At 35.9% G+C, this 19,038-nt stretch overlaps 1 protein-coding gene across 1 annotated transcript in view; it reads right to left on the reverse strand.

Moving 5' to 3' along the window:
- HYCC1 (hyccin PI4KA lipid kinase complex subunit 1) overlaps positions 1-19,038 on the reverse strand; it is a 45,302-nt gene that overhangs the window by 11,556 nt on the left and 14,708 nt on the right. Inside the window, exons 7-9 of the mRNA XM_052638986.1 lie at positions 8,497-8,613; positions 5,394-5,481; positions 4,749-4,908 (exon numbers count right to left, since the gene is read on the reverse strand). Coding sequence (XP_052494946.1) covers positions 4,749-4,908; positions 5,394-5,481; positions 8,497-8,613 — 365 coding nt within the window. The remainder of the gene's footprint in view (positions 1-4,748; positions 4,909-5,393; positions 5,482-8,496; positions 8,614-19,038) is intronic.

Genomic DNA, 19,038 nt, shown 5'->3' on the forward strand with positions numbered 1-19,038 from the left:
TAGCTGAAATGGTAGATAATAAAAACAGCTTTAGAAGCAACATTTAAGAATAACTATAGACAAGAAGCATTATTATAAAGAAATACCTTCTGCTTTTCTTTTAGCTCTGTTTTTTAAAAGTAATAAATATTTAAGAAAATAAAATTGCATTTTATTATTAATTTAAAAAATTAATTATTTCACAGTTTTACCTTTATTACTGGAATTTTCATTTTGATTCTTGTTATGGTCATAATCTACTCACATTCTTCTCTTGCCTTACTTAATGCTTTTAAAAATCTTTTTTCCGTTATTATCATTCTCTAATTGCATTTTACTTTCAAATTATAACTTCTAAATAGCCCTCAATCTGTAAGTGGCTTGAAAATATAGGTTTAAAAAATACACACTAAGTGAAACACAGTATATTTGAAAGAATTAATAATATATATAAATAAAGCTATTAATTATGAAACTATGACCCTTGAAAGTCAAAAGCAGCAATTCTACATTATAATTTTAGTTTCCAAACATATGTATTGACATGGAATTATAAATTCATTAAAACTTTCTCAAAAATTTATACACATAATTTCAAAAGTCTGAAAACACAACATTGAGTTATGCCTCATCAGTACAATATCAAAGAAACTAAATGAAAAGTGGGGAAAATCAGGCAAAGATGGCAATGGTCAAACATGTCTTTCCAAAATAATACATCAGCAGAAACTAACTTTTCTTTAAAAATCATTCTCTTTAATCACTGTCTCACAAAAATTAGAATGACAGGGCCCTGCCACATCTCTCTTGCGTGGAGTGTTGATTGTTGGGAGGATAAAGAATGTTGATAAAGGGTAGTGGTCAGAGGGTATACAAGAACCTGTACTTTCCACTCAATTTTGTTGTGAAACTAAAACTGCTCTTGAAAAAATAAAATCTATTAATAATAATAATTTAAAAATTGAAATTGCCAAAATATAACTTTAGAAATTTGGGTTATTTAACAATAATAAGGTCATGGCAAGGGATATATATATATGTTCTGAAATATGTGGAAATGCTAAAGCTAAAGCAATTTTCTGTTTTCCAAAAGAATGCTTTCCATTAATATATAAATTATAGATAAATTCTTAACTTTGGGAAGCTTCAGAGAATACTGAAATACATTCAAACAGAGTTCAGAAAAAAATTTTTGAATCCAAATGATTAAAAGTGTTCAAAATTAATTTCATACTAAAATATGAATTGGTTTTAGCTGTAAAGATAGTTTTTTTTTGGTTACAAATAAGAAAAAGAAAACATGTGATTAAGTGCTTCAATTTAATGTATTTGTTTGCATGAGCAATTTTTGGTGACTCAGCTATGCAAATAAACAAATATGTTTATATGGTTTAATTATCTGTATTTTTTAATGAAACAGGGAGATGTAAAAAAAAAAAGAAAATTCTGACTGACCACTTCGGTAACCTTATTTACTCCTGCCCCTTTTCTCCCCAGCTAGGATGGAAAATAGAGAAAAAAGAAGAGAGGCAATAAAGAAAGACATAAATATGGAAGCAACCTAAACATCCATCAACAAATGAATAAATAATGAAAATGTGATAGGTTATTTATTCATAAAAAAAGAAGGAACTCCTGTCATTTGCAACAATATGGATAGACCTTAAGGGAATTATGCTAAGAAATAAGTCAGAGAGAGAAAGACAAATACCATGTGAGCTTCCAAATATGTGAAATATAAAAAACAAATAAAAACTCTGAACTAGATACAGAGAACAGAGGTGGGAAATGGTAGTGGGTGAAATGGGTGAAAATGATCAACAGATACAAACTTCAAGTTATAAAAACATAAGTCATGGGATGTAATGTACAGCATGGTGATTATTTGTTAATAATAATACTGTATGGTATATTTTAAAAGTTGCTTAGAGAGTAGATCTTACAAGGTCTCATTATGAGGGGGCAAAAGGTAATTATATGTGGAAATGCATATTAACTAGATTTACTTTACTGATCAGTTCCCAGTGTATTCATATATTGATGCCTGTCTGTACACCTGCAACTATGTTACATGTCAATTATATCTCATTTTTAAAATAAGAAGAAAAAGGGAAGAGATCCAAAAAAAGAAAAACGAAAAAGAACAACTGCTTTCTTCTTTCCCAGCACTGGAATAACAAGGGAAGAAGCAAGGAGAAAAAAAAATATTCCTTAACATTCATGTTTCATGTCCCTTCTCCTACCCCAACCCTCATCATCACTGAGTTAAAGTTGCATATTCCGTGTTCCTACCATGTGATACAGTTCAGGGTCTGAGAAGAAATCCTTCCTTCTGGGAGGGCTGGTGTTGGAAGGGAATGATAGAGATATAGGTGCAACACAAAACACATTTAGCGTTCCAGCAAACAAAGAAACTCTGAATGTGTTTTCACATAGTCATAAACTAACCTTACATTCTACAGTGCTATGCATAAGAAACATTGTGAGACAGTAAGTCTTTTGTGGGTCACCCTGGAATCCACAAGCCCTTTAACACTGTTTCTGCAAAAATTAATGCATAAATTAAATTCATTATAATTATATATGTCATATGTGAATATAATAAACATAATCTATATAAACACATTTAATTTAAAAATCCACTTACAAATTGAGAATTATCCACGTATTTTAGAACTATAGTAAAGATACCTATCTTCCCCACAAGAAGCCAGTGTCAGCTAGAGCCAGAACAATGATAACGTGTTCAGATAGGAATCAGGACCATGGTGATGGAAAACAGAAAAGCTTTCAATTCAGCAAAACAATGAAAAATACTGCTCTAGGAAGGAAAGCCAAGATTGCTCTAAAAAGGGAGAATGTAATCTACCTGTGGAGATAAACAAGGACCTTGGCCTAGGAATATTTCAGAGTCCACTGGATAAACAGAATTCACACTGAAGATGAATGGTCAACAAGACTAAGCTACATTCTGTTTCTGCTACATGTATCTGACTTGCTTTTCATAGTGCATTCTCTTCTAAATCATCCTTGACTTTTTTGTTATCATAAATAGGAGTTGCCCAAGTGCTAGAGTTGTGAAGGTTGAATAAATGTAGTGAGAAAGGCTGTAGCTCATGAGGCTGGAGCCTTAGGACACTGTGCCAACCCTTGAAGTGGTAGCCAAAATAAAATCTGGCAGATATGTAAGAATCTAGTGCATACAATATATTCAAGTAGTCTTTTCTTGTTTTGGTAATTTACTGCTATACAATATTTCTGAAAAAATGGTTTCCATTTTATTGCTAGGTACACATCTTATTTCGTTAAATGCATTTATGGACACATATGCAAATCTTCTCTTTCACATTAAAACTTCAATATTTCACATTTTTAACTATAAGACCTATATTTTTTCCCCTAGTTCCCTAAATAGAAAGAAGCAACAGTGGCAAAGGAATTGAAATTCATCCTTGCATTTCCTGTAGTGGTAGTTTTTAAGCAATTATGGCCACAATCGACCCATATGATTTGGTTCATCGCCTCTGTGCCTATTTTCACCTATTAGTGCCCAAACAAAAAACTGACCTCTAGGGTAACATGGTGGTATCTAATTAAATGATTTTCTATTTGTAATCTAGTCAAACTGTAGCATAAATTTCACTGAAGAAACTAATGTATGTTTAGACCCTATATTTTAAACAATAGCATAATTTGCTTTGATAATGGCAAACATATTTCCACTTTTTTGTGCCTTCCTAAAGGACTTTCAGGAATTTATCACACCACTTTAAAAAAAGAAAAGATTGAAAATGATCATTGGTTAAGTTGGAGAATTCCATCATCTTTTTTTTTTTGGACATATAGCCTTCTAGATTCCCTGCAAAGGAACAACGGCAACTGCTATCAACTTTCTATTTCACAGTGAATCATGGCACTTTTGCATTTTCTCTATAGATATCATAGAGACAACTGGAACCATCGAATATACTAACGGAGCTAACAGTTTCATTGCAGTTTGTAGGAAGAAGAAAACAGAGAGTGGATTTTGTTTTACACCAATACATATGATTGCTTGGGGCAAGGAAGCAGCTTTTTGTTTCCCATTCTGTGGTTAACTTCTAGGTAGGTGGAGGGTTATAAAAAGAACAAGAAATCAAATAAAAAATAAGGTATGAAAGAAAGTAGAGTGATGGAAAGCACTGAGAAGGTCATGGTAAATAAAATTAACCTTCAGTAGAATTTTTAAAGAATAAGATGAAGCAGTCAAGAATGAATACTAAAACAAATAATCTTGCAAGAAAATTAACTTCCAGAAGATAGAAATATCTAGAGTTGGATCAATACCATAGGATTCTTTACTAAGACTTTCAGAAGAAAATGTTTACGTCCTATATTATAATATATATCTATTCCTGTATACAAGTATACCTGCTAAAGAGTTCAAAAATCAAGAACATTAAGGAATATTTGCAAGCAGTTGTGAATAGAAACCCAAAATGTATTAATAATTGAAACATGTATTTCCTACTGTCCTATTGTGTTGAAATAAAATTTAAAGCCAATTCAACATTTAAATAAATTTTCATCCATACATGTAACATAAGGGGCTCTGTTTCCTTACTGACTGCCATTCATGGACAGTAAATGAAAAGCTAAAGGTCAACAGCTCTTTTTTCCATGCCACTATAATATTATTTATTAAATTTAGAAGTTACAGCACCTTAAGTACGGAGAAGAAGGGGACAGCACTAACAATCCTCTAATCTGAAGAATGTTTTATTTCTTACCATGTCTTTTCCATCTGTGACCTCTTATTGACATGCTGGTTACTGCATTTCTTGATATTCTAGAGGAAGTTGGTGTGATCTCAACTTGAATACACCTTGTACCCTCCTTACTAGATCTCATGGCACCGTGAGGCAACGAAGCTTGTATTGCATTGGCAACCTGAGAAGGAAAAATATAGTTTAAGATTGTCATTGAATAGATACATTATTATACTCAGATAAAACAAGATGCTAAATTTTAACAGGTTTTTAAAAAGAATAACTCCTCTAAGATATATCATAAGATGATACATAAATCCTCTAAATTAAGGAGTAAGAACAAAATTCACAGTTAAAAATGTATGTGATAAAATTTAAAATTCCAGAATATTAAATTATATTTCCTAATGCTAATTAATAAATGCAGCTCTAGCATGTTAATGAGAACATTCTTACATATATGAAAAGGACTACCAGGCTAAGACATTAGCTTAACAAACATTTCAAATTATATATACCTCTTTCAAATATAAAAGTTTTCTATTACAACAGGAGCATGAATCATTGGGTATTAATAATGTATTAATGCACTACAAATGGCTTCTTATAGTTTTAAGCTGAGAAATTTTAAATTATGAAATTTACATAAGTAAGTGAGGCACCTACCAGCAATGGCTCTGGATATAATTCTAGCTGGGCTCTGTATATAATATCATCCAATGCTTTTTGAGCTAGATCCCATTCTCCATTGTAACTATAAAATTAAGTAAAGTATAATTATTTTAAATTAATTCTATATAAATTAAATAAGATATAATGAGAAACTTTATCTTTAATGAGGAAAATAATTGGTCATATTAGCATACTTCTTACCTTTCTACCCTCATTAAAAATGTATTTTTAAATCTTTGAATTCCTTTCAATTATATCTGAAAGTCTATTAACAGAAAATTTTATAGATGTACATTTCTTCTCTAAAGAACATGTCTATTTATAGAACATGTAGCCAAAATGCTAGGCAATTTCAAAGCATTATATGCTTTCAAAGCAAGTCACAGCATAATAAATTATATACCTTGGAATAATGTTCAGAACACTTTATGGTCAAATTACTCTGTAACTCCCACAGTTTTTAATGAAAATCTGCAGCTACTGTGGCTTGCAGCATCCTAAGTAGTTACTTCTTTGCATTCACATAGTCAATTAGAAGTGTATATGATATATTCTACACATATCACAGAGATATTAGGGGGGAAAGTGTGTGTGGGTTAATTTTCAAAGATATGGTGAAACCATTCCTAAAAATTGGCTCAATGACGGAATGGACAGGGAAATAATGGCTTTCTCATATGATAACAAAATAAAAGAGTGCAAATTACATCAAGAGTACAAGTGAGGCCTAAAAAATGGAAGGAGCATTGCTCTCACCCTAAACACAAGATAAAGTCAGGTAATCTAAAAAATCATAACTTCTCATGAATGCAACAAGGAGCTATGGTCACAGGGCAACCAAGTAGCCCAACACTCAACAGCAGTCAAGTGCCCCTGAGGAGAGTCAGGCCACAATGCAGGTGGGTAAGAGAAATCCAGCTAAACTTTTCAACAAATTCCCAAAAGCCAGGTGTGGGCCAAATAAGAGTGCAGAAACTCTGTAAGTAGATACAAGGGGATTCATACCCACTCATTAGCTCTTCTCCACAAACCACATTCAGGCACTCGTAAGAAAAGCTAAGCTCAAAGCAGGGGACCAGAGAATGCTGCTCTTTGCAGTGTAGGCCTGAAGGAAAAGAGCGGCCACCATAGCCGAAAAGGCACCAGGGTCCAGCCAGACCCTTTCAGCAGAACAAAAGTTTAAAGCCTTCGGGGAAGACCAGCAAACCATTTCACCCCAAGGGCAGAGGCAAAGACCAACTCTGGCTGTGAAGGGGAGAAAAAGAAAAAACCTCTACCTGCAGGGGAGAGTCAGGACCACTGAGGAACTCCTACCCTGATAAGCAAGGACACAGAGCCTGCTTAGAAATGAGACTAGACCAGAACACCAGAAAATACCACTTCCTCCTCCCCACCACCCCGGACGAAGCTAGTGCATGTCTAGAAACATGCGACAGCACTCTACTGCTAAAGGAGAGGCAAGTACATGGAGAGAGAGACCCTCTCTGAGGTACAGACACACCAGGAAAGCTGAGAGAATAGAGCAAGAATATTGAGGAGAGACTCTCCAGCTCTAAGTACCAGGTAACATAAAAGGAATCTGAAGTAGGTGGTGCGATATAGGTGATCAAGCAACAATGAAATCCAGTCCCAGCTCACTCCTGTCTATAAAAACTCTACTATTATACTAGAAAAGAGGCATATCCATTTCTAGGCATAAATAATATTTACCTCAGTCTCTACTGTCCTACTCGTGAACAAAATGATGGTCAAATATTACAAAGCACACAAAAAGCAAAAAGCAAAACAACCCACTGTCAAGAGACAAAGAACAACAGAACCAAATTCAAATGCTACAGTTACTGGGGAAAATAAAATAACTAAGATTAATATATTAAAGTCTCTAGTGGAAAAGAGGGGCAACATGCATGAATAGGTGGAGAGTTAGCAGAGATAGGAACGATAAGAAAAAGCCAAATGGAAAGGCTAGAAATAAAGAATGCGCTTAGTGGGCTTATTAGTAGATTTAACACAGTCAAGGAAAGAATCGAGGAACATGAAGACAGATCAACAGAAATTACTCAATCAGAAACACAGCAAAAAAGAGAAAAAGTAAAATAGATCAGAACATCCAAGAGCTTTGGATTACAATATTACTGGTCTAACACAAGTCAACAAAATTTTTCCTAAAGGGCCAGATAATAAATGTTTTAGGTTCGTGAGGTCAGCTCTGTCTCTGTAACACAAAAGCAGTCACAGACAATACATAAACGAATGTCACTGCATTTCAATAAAACTTTTTTTTTTTAAGGGAGCAGATCAGATTTGGTCCAAAGATCACAAATACGTCCTTCAGTTAAGAAGCTCATAATCAGGATTTCCCTGGCAGTCCAGTGGTTAAGACTCCACGCTTCCCCAACACAGGGGATGTGGGTTGGATTCCTGGTCAGGGAACTAAGGTTCCACAAGCTGTGTGGTGTGGCCAAAAGGAAAAAAAAACAAAAACAAAAAAGGAAGAAGTTTATAATCTACTGGGGAAAATTAGGGTATCAAGTGAATATAATATATATAGTAAGAGAATTATAAAGTAAAAGATCAGGTTCAAGGAAAAGTATCAACACCTAAAGCAACAAACACGATATCATTGATTTTAAAAATGAGTAGCATATTCATAATAACCTTCGTGATAAAAGAGACTTTAAGATGTCAATAATTAAAATTTTAAATAATTAAAAATTTCTGGAAATGGAAAAAAGATATTCATTAGGGAAAATAATTAAAATTTCTGGAAATGGAAAAAAGATATTCATTAGGGAAAAATGCTATTTGGAAATTACAGCAAAAAAAAAGTAATGATGAAAGAAACTGTGAGTGTATTTAGGTAACAATAATTTTCATTCTGTCCTTTAATTAAAGACAACAAAGTGTTTTAGTTGGTTACAAATTCTTTAGAATATTAAAAGATTTATTTTAAATAATAAAACTTATTAGGATATTGATTCATATTTTCACAAAAATATGCTGATTATTTATTGAGATTATAATACAGTAACAATAAAGTAAGACTATAATTTGCCAAAGAGATCAAAGGTTAACTTTGTATATGAAATAAACTTACAAGGCAAAATAAATTCCTGTTAACATCTGCACCATGAATCCTGAAGAAACTGGTACCCTGCTACTTATACCTTTGTATTTTCTTACATGTTGTCGAGGATATCCACAAACACAGATTCTAGAAAGACCAAAATAAATATATTTGCAAAATTAGTAAAAATATAGATAATATATTTTTTAACATCTGTAAGTTAACAACATACAAGGTATGCTCTCATTACAAACCAAATAGTAATGAAACATGGAATCTTTCAGAACAGAACATTTGTCTATAACATTTTCCTGAGTAAGTTAGACTGGCAAAAAATGTAGAAAGCTAGGAGCATGTTAAAATATAAGTGAACTAGATTCTCGGAGTTAGTTCACTAATTCTGTTCAATAATTATTATTGATCATATTATTAATGACTTTTGGTTATCATAAAAAACATGAAACTCAGTGCTGTTTAGCCTGAATGTGATATGATCCTCTATTCCTGACAAAGTTCTTGACATAAACTGCAGGCTCCAAAAAATTATTCTAAAATTATACTCAAACTTCATACAGTACATCTTAATAAATTTCAGATAGACTGAAAAATTTGTTAAAATACCATAAATAAAACATAAAATACTAGTCTTCACATGTCTAAACATGACACCAAAGGAAGAATCTTGCAGAACAATAGATTTTACTAACATTTTTAAAAGAATCTACAATAAGTATTAGTCTTAGTGAAGAATACTTAAAAGAGTATTTAGTTTAGTAAATACGAAGCCACCTCAAAGTCTAACCCTGGGGACCAATTATATATATCATTCAGAGACTAATATGAAATAAACATGTTTTGAAAGTCAATTTAAATGACAGGGAAAAAATTATAAACACACATGTATCCTATCCCATTTTATAACAAACAAGTAGCTGACAGGCATGTATCACCGTAAAATAATCATATACAAGGACACAGAGTTTTCTATTTTCTTCTCTATATTTATATGTATTTTCTAATTCTATGGTCCACATGCACTCCTTTTAAATAAACACTAAGCTTCTATCTCTAATAAAATTGGAAACCAGTTGTTTTCTCATAATATGGTGTGACTGATACAACACAGCCCTTACTTTTTTTTTGCTTTATTATCTGATTTAATATTTACTTTATTATTCTTTCTTGAGGTATAGCCATATTATTTTAAAGATATACCATAAAATGTTTGGATATTTGTATATACGGCATATTGAACACATAATAAATCTAGTTAACATCCAACACACACAGTTACAAATTTTTTCCTTGTGGTAGGACCTTTTCAGATTTATTCTCTTTGCAACTTTTAAATATGCAGTACAGTATTAACTGTAGTCACTATGATGTATATTACATCCCTGGACTTACTTATTTCAAAACTGGAAGTTTGTACATTTTCACTCTCTTTACTCATTTTGCCCACCTCTCACCACCACCCCGTCACCTCTGTCAACCACCAGCACAACCTTCACTTAATACAGTACTAGATAACAGCCTGTAATTTACCCCTCCACTCAATAATTACTTGGAACTTAATATTCCGTCTACTCAATAAATCTAAGCCTTCACTTAAACATGTCCGAGTATACTACAGACAATTTCCAAAAGACCCCCTTGAGGATATCATTTATTCAAAGCAACTTTAAAGAATAAATATAAATTCATCTGATACTGACAGGATCTTAAAATTCTTTAGAACCAAGAGTAAGAGGGAGCAGGGATACTTAAAAATGGAATGTTTCCTTTCCCTCAAAATTTGTATGTTGAAGCCCTAACTCCCCAATATGATAGTTTTGAATGTGGGACACCCTGAGAGTAACTAGGTCATGAGGGTGGGGACCATCACTGGATCAGTGACCTTATAAAAAGAGTAAGAGAGACCAGAGAATGCTCAGCCATGTGAAGGTGGTTGGTCACCTGTAAGGTAGGAACAGGGCCTTTGCCTGGAACTGTATCTGGCATCTTCACCTTGTATTTCCCAGCCTCCAGAACTATTGCTTAAGCCACTCAATCTACAGTATTTTGTTACAGCAGCCTGAGAGAAGCTCAGAAAAATCAAATCTACATGAAATAAAACAACTCAAATTTTGTTTTATATTATAAAAACTTATATGCAAATTAGAAGAGACTCCTCCTACTCTTATTACCTAAAGAAGCAAACTTAGAACACTTTCTTCTTACACTTTACACCTTTACAATAGGGATGGTAGTAAATAACTGAGAACCATCATATGAAAGATAAGATTTCTCAATTCATTTATTCATTCAATAAATACTTATTAAGGATTTATATTGTGTCAGACACTAGGGATATAGACAAAAGATATAGTTCCCACAGGGATTCATAATCGAATCAAAAAGACAGTAGTAAACAAATATTTGCAATGACTAAGTGACAGAGTTAGAAAGAGGAGAAGTAAATGCTAGTGGAAGAAGTAGAGGGTCAGAGAAAGCTTTCCAGAAAGCGATTTCTTTGAACTACGTGTGTGCTTAGTAGCTCAGTCACATCCAACTCTTTGTGACCCCATGGACTGCAGCCTGCCAAGCTCCTTTGTCCATGGGGATTCTCCAGGGAAGAATACTGGACTGGTTGCCATGCCCTCCTCCAGGGGATCTTCCCAATTCAGGGACTGAACCCAAGTCTTCCATTGCAGGCGGACTCCTTAACGTCTGAGCCACCAGGGAAGCCCCTTGAAGAGAAAGCGGTATTTGGATTTCCCAGGAAATACTGAAGTGGGTTGCCATTTCCTTCTCCAGGGGATCTTCCCAACCCAGGGACTGAACCCAGGTCTCTGGGATTGGAGGCAGATTCTTTACCACTGAGCCACCAGGGAAGGCCTAGCAAAGGGCAAAACCAGAGAAAGATGAGACAGTGTGATACTGAGGAGACTGGTAGAATTTTAGTAGGAATAGAATGCTAGGACACTAAAAAGTAAGAGACGCTAGCTAGTTAGGAGTCAGAGCATTTTATAACTTGCTGCGCTTTATCATGAAGGCAATGGGAAGAAACTAAGATTTTTGTTTCATTGTTTTAAGCAAGGATTTGACATGATCAGACTGGTCTTTTGATATCACCCAGGCTATCTTGGGAAACTAGAGAAGAGAGTGTCCAAATATCCCATGAGTGAGAGGAAGGGAGCCTGAACTAAAGAAGTAATTGTGGGGAGAAGGAGAATCGGTGGGACTGGAGTCACATCAATTAAGTATCAACAGGGACTGAGAAGCAAAGAATAAGAGAAGTGTTAATTAATTAGCCCTACATTTAGTTTGGATAGCTGACTGGCTGGCAGCCATTAAATCAATTTGGACAAACATCACATACTGTTTGGGAAGATGCTAAGCTTCAGATACATTTATTTTTAGGTATATGATACAGGTGTCACTTTTGTCTGTCATGTTCTCTCTTCCACCTCCAATATCTTCCATTAATAATCCCTCTATCCCTCTTACCTTTAGGAACTAGTCCTCCCCTATAAAATCAACTATAGCCATGTGATTATGGTGAGACTGCCAATAAAACTGCCCGTGACAAGAGATCGCTAGTCTAAGATCTATCGTTCCCTTCTTCCTTCTAATAATGTATACAAAGGCACACGCCCCTCTGCACTCCCCAACCAGTTTTAGCTAGAACAATGGCTACCTGATGGAGCCCATATTCTCTAGCCTTCCTAGCATGACAGCCTTCCTAGCATAAGTCTGATCATGTGACTAGTTCTAGACAGTGGTTTGTTAACTGAAGTGGTGCAACTTCTGGGTTGTACCCTTAAAAAGCAGCTGCTTGCCTTCCACTCTCTCCCTACTTTCAGGATAGAAGGCAGATGTAATAGCAGTGATCCATCATCATACAGACAAGAGGGACACTGGAGAGAATGTAGAATCCCAAGAAAGAAGGAGCATGAACATTTCAGAAACAGAGCCAACCTTCCCTCAGACCATCTATTAGCTTGAGATTTTATGTGAAAGAAAATGAATAGCTACTTTAAGTTACCATTATTTCTGTTAAAACATTCAAATCAACATTTAAACTGATACATACAGTATTCTTCCAATTATACTGGTACACAACTTGGCCCTAGAAGGGTTTATTCAAGCCTCAGACAGCATGATCAGAAGCTTGGGCTGGACTGTTTTACACAGTGAACCTGGGAGAGACGTTCTGAGTTCACTAAAAGTAGACAATGTCAGTTTTTAGCTGCCTGTGGTCACTGCTCTTATCACACAAAAGAAGCCTATCGTCAGAAAAAAAAATGTACAATGCCAACAGATGATAACCTAACACCATTTGAACCTCTGAATCTAGTTGACCCGTAAGTCAGTTCTATCTCTGCTTTTCCCAAGCTGTTGTTGTTCAGTCCCCTAGTCGTGTCCGACTCATTGCAATCTCATGGACGGCAGCACACCAGGCCTCCCTGTCCCTCACCATCTCCCGAAGTTTGCCCAAGTTAATGTCCATTGCATTGGTGATACCATCCAGCCATCCCATCCTTTCATGCCCTCTTCTCCTTCTGCCCTCAATCTTTCCCAGCATCAGGGTCTTTTCCAATATGTCAGCTGTTCTCATCAGATGACCAAAATACTGAAGCTTCAGCTTCAGCATCAGTCCTTCCAACAAATATTCAGGGTTGACTTCCCTTAAGATTGACTGGTTTGATCTCCTTGCTGTCCAAGGGGTTTTCAGAAGTCTTCTCTAAGTAGTAGGAGTCAAAAACTTTCTCGATGATATAATGCAGTTTTATGCAGATATCAGTCAGTTACCAGAGAAAGAATTCTAACTTTCATAAGGTATTTATGGAACATTTTAATGAAGATGTTTACTGAATCAAATACATAGGTTTAGAAAACAGGGGGAAAAATATATGGTTTAGAAAAGAAAATATGGTCAAAATCATTTACTGTTATTATTACACAGTTGGTTGTTTTTTCTTAAACAACCTTGCCTTGGGCTCTAGGATGGTCAATCAACTGTTAAATTTACTTCAGGTAAGAACTAGAAAGCCAGATCTCTCAATTCATCCAAGATATAGGAATCTAGGCCCTCTCATTTTCTCTACTAGCTACCTAAGGAGATAAGCAGTCATGTATTAGAGGGTTTATTTACTTCTTTATTCAGAAATGCAGACAGTTAGTGTCTTAGTCTGGCAACCCACTCCAGTACTGTTGTCTGGAAAATCCCATGGACGGAGGAGCCTGGTAGGCTGCAGTCCATGGGGTCGCTAAGAGTCGGACACGACTGAGTGACTTCACTTTCACTTTTCACTTTCATGCACTGGAGAAGGAAATGGCAACCCACTCCAGTGTTCTTGCCTGGAGAATCCCAGGGACGGGGAAGCCTGGTGGGCTGCCGTCTATGGGGTCGCACAGAGTCGGACACGACTGAAGCGACTTAGCAGCAGCAGCAGCAGCAGCAGTGTCTTAGTCCGTTTGGGCTGCTATAACAAAATACAACAGACTGAGTGGCTTATGAACAACAGAAATTTATTTTTCATAGTTCTGGAGGCTAAAGTCACAATCAGGGTGCCAGCATGGTTGGGTGAGGGCCCTCTTCAAGGCTGCAGACTTCTTGCCATATTCTCACATGACAGAAGGGGAGGGGGAGATCTGTGGTATCTCTTGGCTAAGAATATTAACCCCATTCATGAGGGATCCTCATAAATGACCAAGGTACCTCTCAAAGGCCAACCTCCTAGTACCATCACATTGGACATTAAGATTTCAACATAAGAATCTGGGGGTGGGTGGGAACAAAAACATTCAGACCATAGCCATTAGGGGTTTTTGTTTGTTTTTTAGCTGATAGTTTTTAATAGCTACTAAAACTTTACCCCAACTGTCACAAGTGACTTCAAGAATTTTTCACTTATCAATGAAAGATTAAAAAAAATTAAAACTGAATTATTTCCTTTAATTGTAACTGTACTTATCAGATCACAAATCTCAAGTGGAAGAGATCATCTTTCATTCATTTACTGAACAAATAGTTACTAAGTTTTAGTGTATGCCAGGCCTTTCTCTTGAACTCTGAGCAGACAGCAGTGAAAAAAATCAAAGTTCCTGACGTACTGATATCCCAGCAGTTGACAGGCTATGCCAAATGAACAAACAAGGTAACAACAGTGTTATATGCACTAAAAGGAAATAAACTGGGGTGGGTGGGAAAGCGCTTCTATAGAAAAGATGATAATGGAAGACATCTCCAAGGAGGTGACACTGAGCGACATCCAAAATAATCTAGTCCTAACAGCTGCAGCATTAACTGATAATGGCATCTCTTTACCTTCTCTTCTCTATTCTTTTTTTTTTAATACTTAAGAATTCTGATTTACTCTTTAGTACTCTGATTGCTCTTCAAAGATATTCTTTCTGCATAGATTTTATTTTATTTTATTTTCACTGAATTTACATAAGATATATAACAAGGCAAAAACCAACAATAAAGCTACATGTCACATGAATGCTTGACTCCTCTATTCATTAGAGGATTATCCTAAAGTTATCTGATTTCCCTTTACAAATCCCAAACATAAGAACTCGACCTCACAATAGAACAGCTGAGTGACCTGACCCCTACTGCAGCATTAAACTTACTCTACGGTCACATATGGGCTTCCCTGGTGGTTCAATGGTAAACTATCCACCTGCCAATGCAGGAGAGGCAAGTTTGATCCCTAGATCAGGAAGATTCCCTGGAGACGGAAATGGCAGCCCCCTCCTGTTTTCTTGCCTGGAAAATCCCATGGACAGAGGAGCCTGGTGGGCTACAGTCCATGTAGTTGCAAAAGAGTTGGACACAACCTAACGACTAAACAACAACATGGTCACATATAGATACCTCCCAAATTCATAAACCATGATAAAATTAAACTCCTTTTGGAAGGTAAATTTTGTCAATATATTTCAGGGAGAATATCTAAGTATCAATTTGTAAGTGAGGGAAATTACTGCCAGATTCTCATTCTCTGTTGAGAGACACTACTATCTCATTCGTAGACTGAAAAAATACTTCTGAAATTGTCAATATACTGAATTACAAACCACAAAATGATTAGAAAGTCGAATTCCAGTGGGACTGACTGGATAGACTATTTATTTAGAACCTAAAGTAGGAAAAAAAAAATAGATTAACTACCATCATTAGATCATCAGACCAGTGAGTAGAAACTAGTTAGAAAAAAAGGGAAACAATAATTTTTCTATTTTTTAACTTGAGAAATATTTAAAATTCTGTCCAGTTCTATTCCATATCTATTTGGATAAAACACAGACTATGACATAAAACTAACCAATTTCAAAACCTCTTCCTTTTCTGCTCTGCTTTTTAAATAGTGAGGAGAGTGGAGGTGAGAAGAAGGCCAGGAGAGCAGAAAAGTGGAAGAATAAGGGAGAAAAGAGAAAACGGAAGAATTACCTATACAGCAAAGAGCACTTTTCTTTTCTCATGCTTCTGCTCTTTGAAATTAGCAGCCTAGTAAAGGCTGCGTCTTCTCTCATTTTCCTAAAGAGAATACCATATACAAAACTAGTGCTAAAGTTGTTGGAGGAAAAATTATTTCAAATGGGTTGTAAAGGAAGGATAAAGAAGATTTATAAAGGTAGAAGGGTTTACAAATTAAATAATAAGCAGTGAAAAGTCAACTGTAGGTTCCTTCAACAAGGAATGACCTAGTATAAGGTATGCTGTAGAACGAATTTTAACTTCAAACAGGTGGGAAAAAAGAAAGTGCGTCTGTGAATCTATAGTGAAAATGTGTGTTCATCACTGGGGCACAATACATAATAGCTGTCCTTTACTGAATGATAACAAAGTGGCATATACTGTGCTAGGAGCCTGTCCTCCCCCTCTCTCTTTTAATCAGTCACAAAAATTAATCCACAGGATGGTTTCTTTGCATAAAGGTGTCCTTAACAGATAGAAAACAAGAAGAAATCTATTAGGTGATCAGAAGGCTGACTTAGAAATGAGGAACGTTCATACAGGAAAAAACACATAGATCAAGAATCCCTAGACGTACATATTCAAGTTACTCAGTGAGGTGACTCACCAAGCGAACAAAATCAGGACAGTTGCTTAGACAACGGGGGAGTATTTAACTTATAGCTTAGTATAGTTTCATATTTAATACTTATATTCAACATCAAAAGGCAAGATAAGCCATTTATTAAACACACTTATATTAAAAGAGATGCTCAAAGAAAAGAAAAATATTTTCACAAATTTACAAGACTTACTGCTGCGACTGCTAAGTCACTTCAGTCGTGTCCGACTCTGCAACCCCATAGACGGCAGCCCACCAGGCTCCCCCGTCCCTGGCATTCTCCAGGCAAGAACACTGGAGTGGGTTGCCATTTCCTTCTCCAATGCATGAAAGTGAAAAGTGAAAGTGAAGTTGTTCGGTCGTGTCTGACTCCTAGCGACCCCATGGACTGCAGCCTACCAGGCTCCTCTGTCCATGGGATTTTCCAGGCAAGAGTACTGGAGTAGGGTGCCATTGCCTTCTCCATACAAGACTTTGGCATATACTAATAAAACTTATCTGTCAAATTGGTGGCTATGTTGTTTTTAGGAGGGTCATATGTACTATCTGGGCTTCCCTGGTGGCTCAGTGGTAAAGAACTCTCCTGCAATGCAGGAGATGTAGGTTAGATCCCTGGGTCAGGAAGATCCCCTGGAGAAGGACATGGCAACTCACCCTAGTATTCTTGCCTGGGAAATTGATGGACAGAGGAACCTGGCGGGCTATAGCCTATAGGGTTGCAAAAGAGCCAGACATGACTTAGCAACTAAACAACAATGTAATATTTAGTACTAGTAGAAGATAAAAACTTGTTGACTAAAACTCATTCAATCTAGCTCAATCTAGCCTTTCAGATCTCCCCTTCCAGTGGTCTCCACACACTATGTATGAGGAAAACACAACCATCAAACTGGCCATCAATCTGAATCAAGAAGCAAAGCTTATAGTTAACTGAAGAGATTTTGGCCCAGTAGAATAGATAAGTGGAGGGTGGGAAGTATCCAGGATTGTTTTAACTCCACAACTCATTATAATCAGAAGGTTAAAAATAGAACAGAACACATCTGTCACCGAACCTAGCTCATATATTCCAAGAAATTTTTATGGCTGTATTATGAATTTATCCTCCTAGATAGCCTAGTCAATCATTCTGCATAATCATCAACAACAACCAAACTAAGCAGTAATCTGACACAGCTGCTACAGGGCCAAGACCACTTGATTAGCCATAGCACAGTGCGATCACTTTATTCTTCAGGAAAACCTGCGTTAGGACTAAGATCAACAGGAAGCTCTTATATAACTATCATAATCACTTAAAACTTATTTATCACCTCAGTTCTATAACCAATTTCCTTTCCCTAGCTATGGACTAGCCTTTGCTTGATTAGATATTGTGTGCTTCGTTGCTCAGTTGTGTCTGACTCGACAACGCCATGGACTGTAGCCTGCCAGGCTTCTCTATCCATGGGGATTCTCCACGCAAGAATACTGGAATGGGTTTCCTTGCCCTCCTCCAAGGGATCTTCCCAACCCAGGGACTGAACCCAGGTCTCCCACTTGGCAGGTGGACTCTTTACTGTCTTAGCCACCAGGGAAGCCCATACTAGTGCTTTCTAACTTTTATGTACACATCTTTAAAAAATGTACACCTTAATTAGAATGTTTGCTAAATGATTAAGGAAATGAAGAATTAACAGAAATAGATTTGAAATCAAACAATAATAGAGAATCTAAAACAAAAACAAAAGCAAACTATAAAAGACAGAAATAAGTCTGTTAGAGAGCCTATTATGAATGTTCTGTGCCTTAAGAGTTAGCATTGTTAAATAGTTTTAAGTCTTTCGAATCACATAAATCTCTTTCCTCCTTCATTTTCTTATAGCTGGTGAATATACATATGAGTTTTCTTGCGGCACAGACTTAATCTAATACGTTTCTACTAAAATATTCTTTGGCCAATATCCTGTAGACAGTTTTAAAGTAATCTGTGTTTCTCTTTGTTTTCAAAATCAGCCCCTACTTGTATTCTTAAACAAGGTTATCTAATTTCCTGGTTAGGTAAACTTGATATACTAGCTATTTTCTACCCAGAAGATAAAAGTAATTATATTAGAAAACAGTCCATTGGAGTTACACAGGACCAGCAACACATTTTTTTCCTAACTTTGTCATCAGTAATTTCAGTAAAACATCAACAGTGGATCTTATTTAGGAGGCTGTAGCAGAACATCTGTATGCACATACACACACGTGTACACACACACATCTCCCTGGGGCCTACCACCTAAGACACTGCTTTAGAATAGTGTGCTTTAAGTTTCCACAAGTGAAAGTTTCAGCATCGAGTTACTCCTTAAGCCAATGTTTCTGAAGTGTTGGCTCTTACACTCATTTTAGTGCGTAACATTTTCACTGGACCATTTCTCATTTCAAATGAGAAATGAAAAGTGCTAAACATCCCACTTTTAACTTATAAACTGTTGTCCTTGCCTTCCCCTCTACCCCTTTTGGGTGTAAA

The sequence above is a fragment of the Budorcas taxicolor genome, chromosome 4 (assembly GCF_023091745.1).
Source record: "Budorcas taxicolor isolate Tak-1 chromosome 4, Takin1.1, whole genome shotgun sequence".
Taxonomy (NCBI): Eukaryota; Metazoa; Chordata; class Mammalia; order Artiodactyla; family Bovidae; genus Budorcas; species Budorcas taxicolor.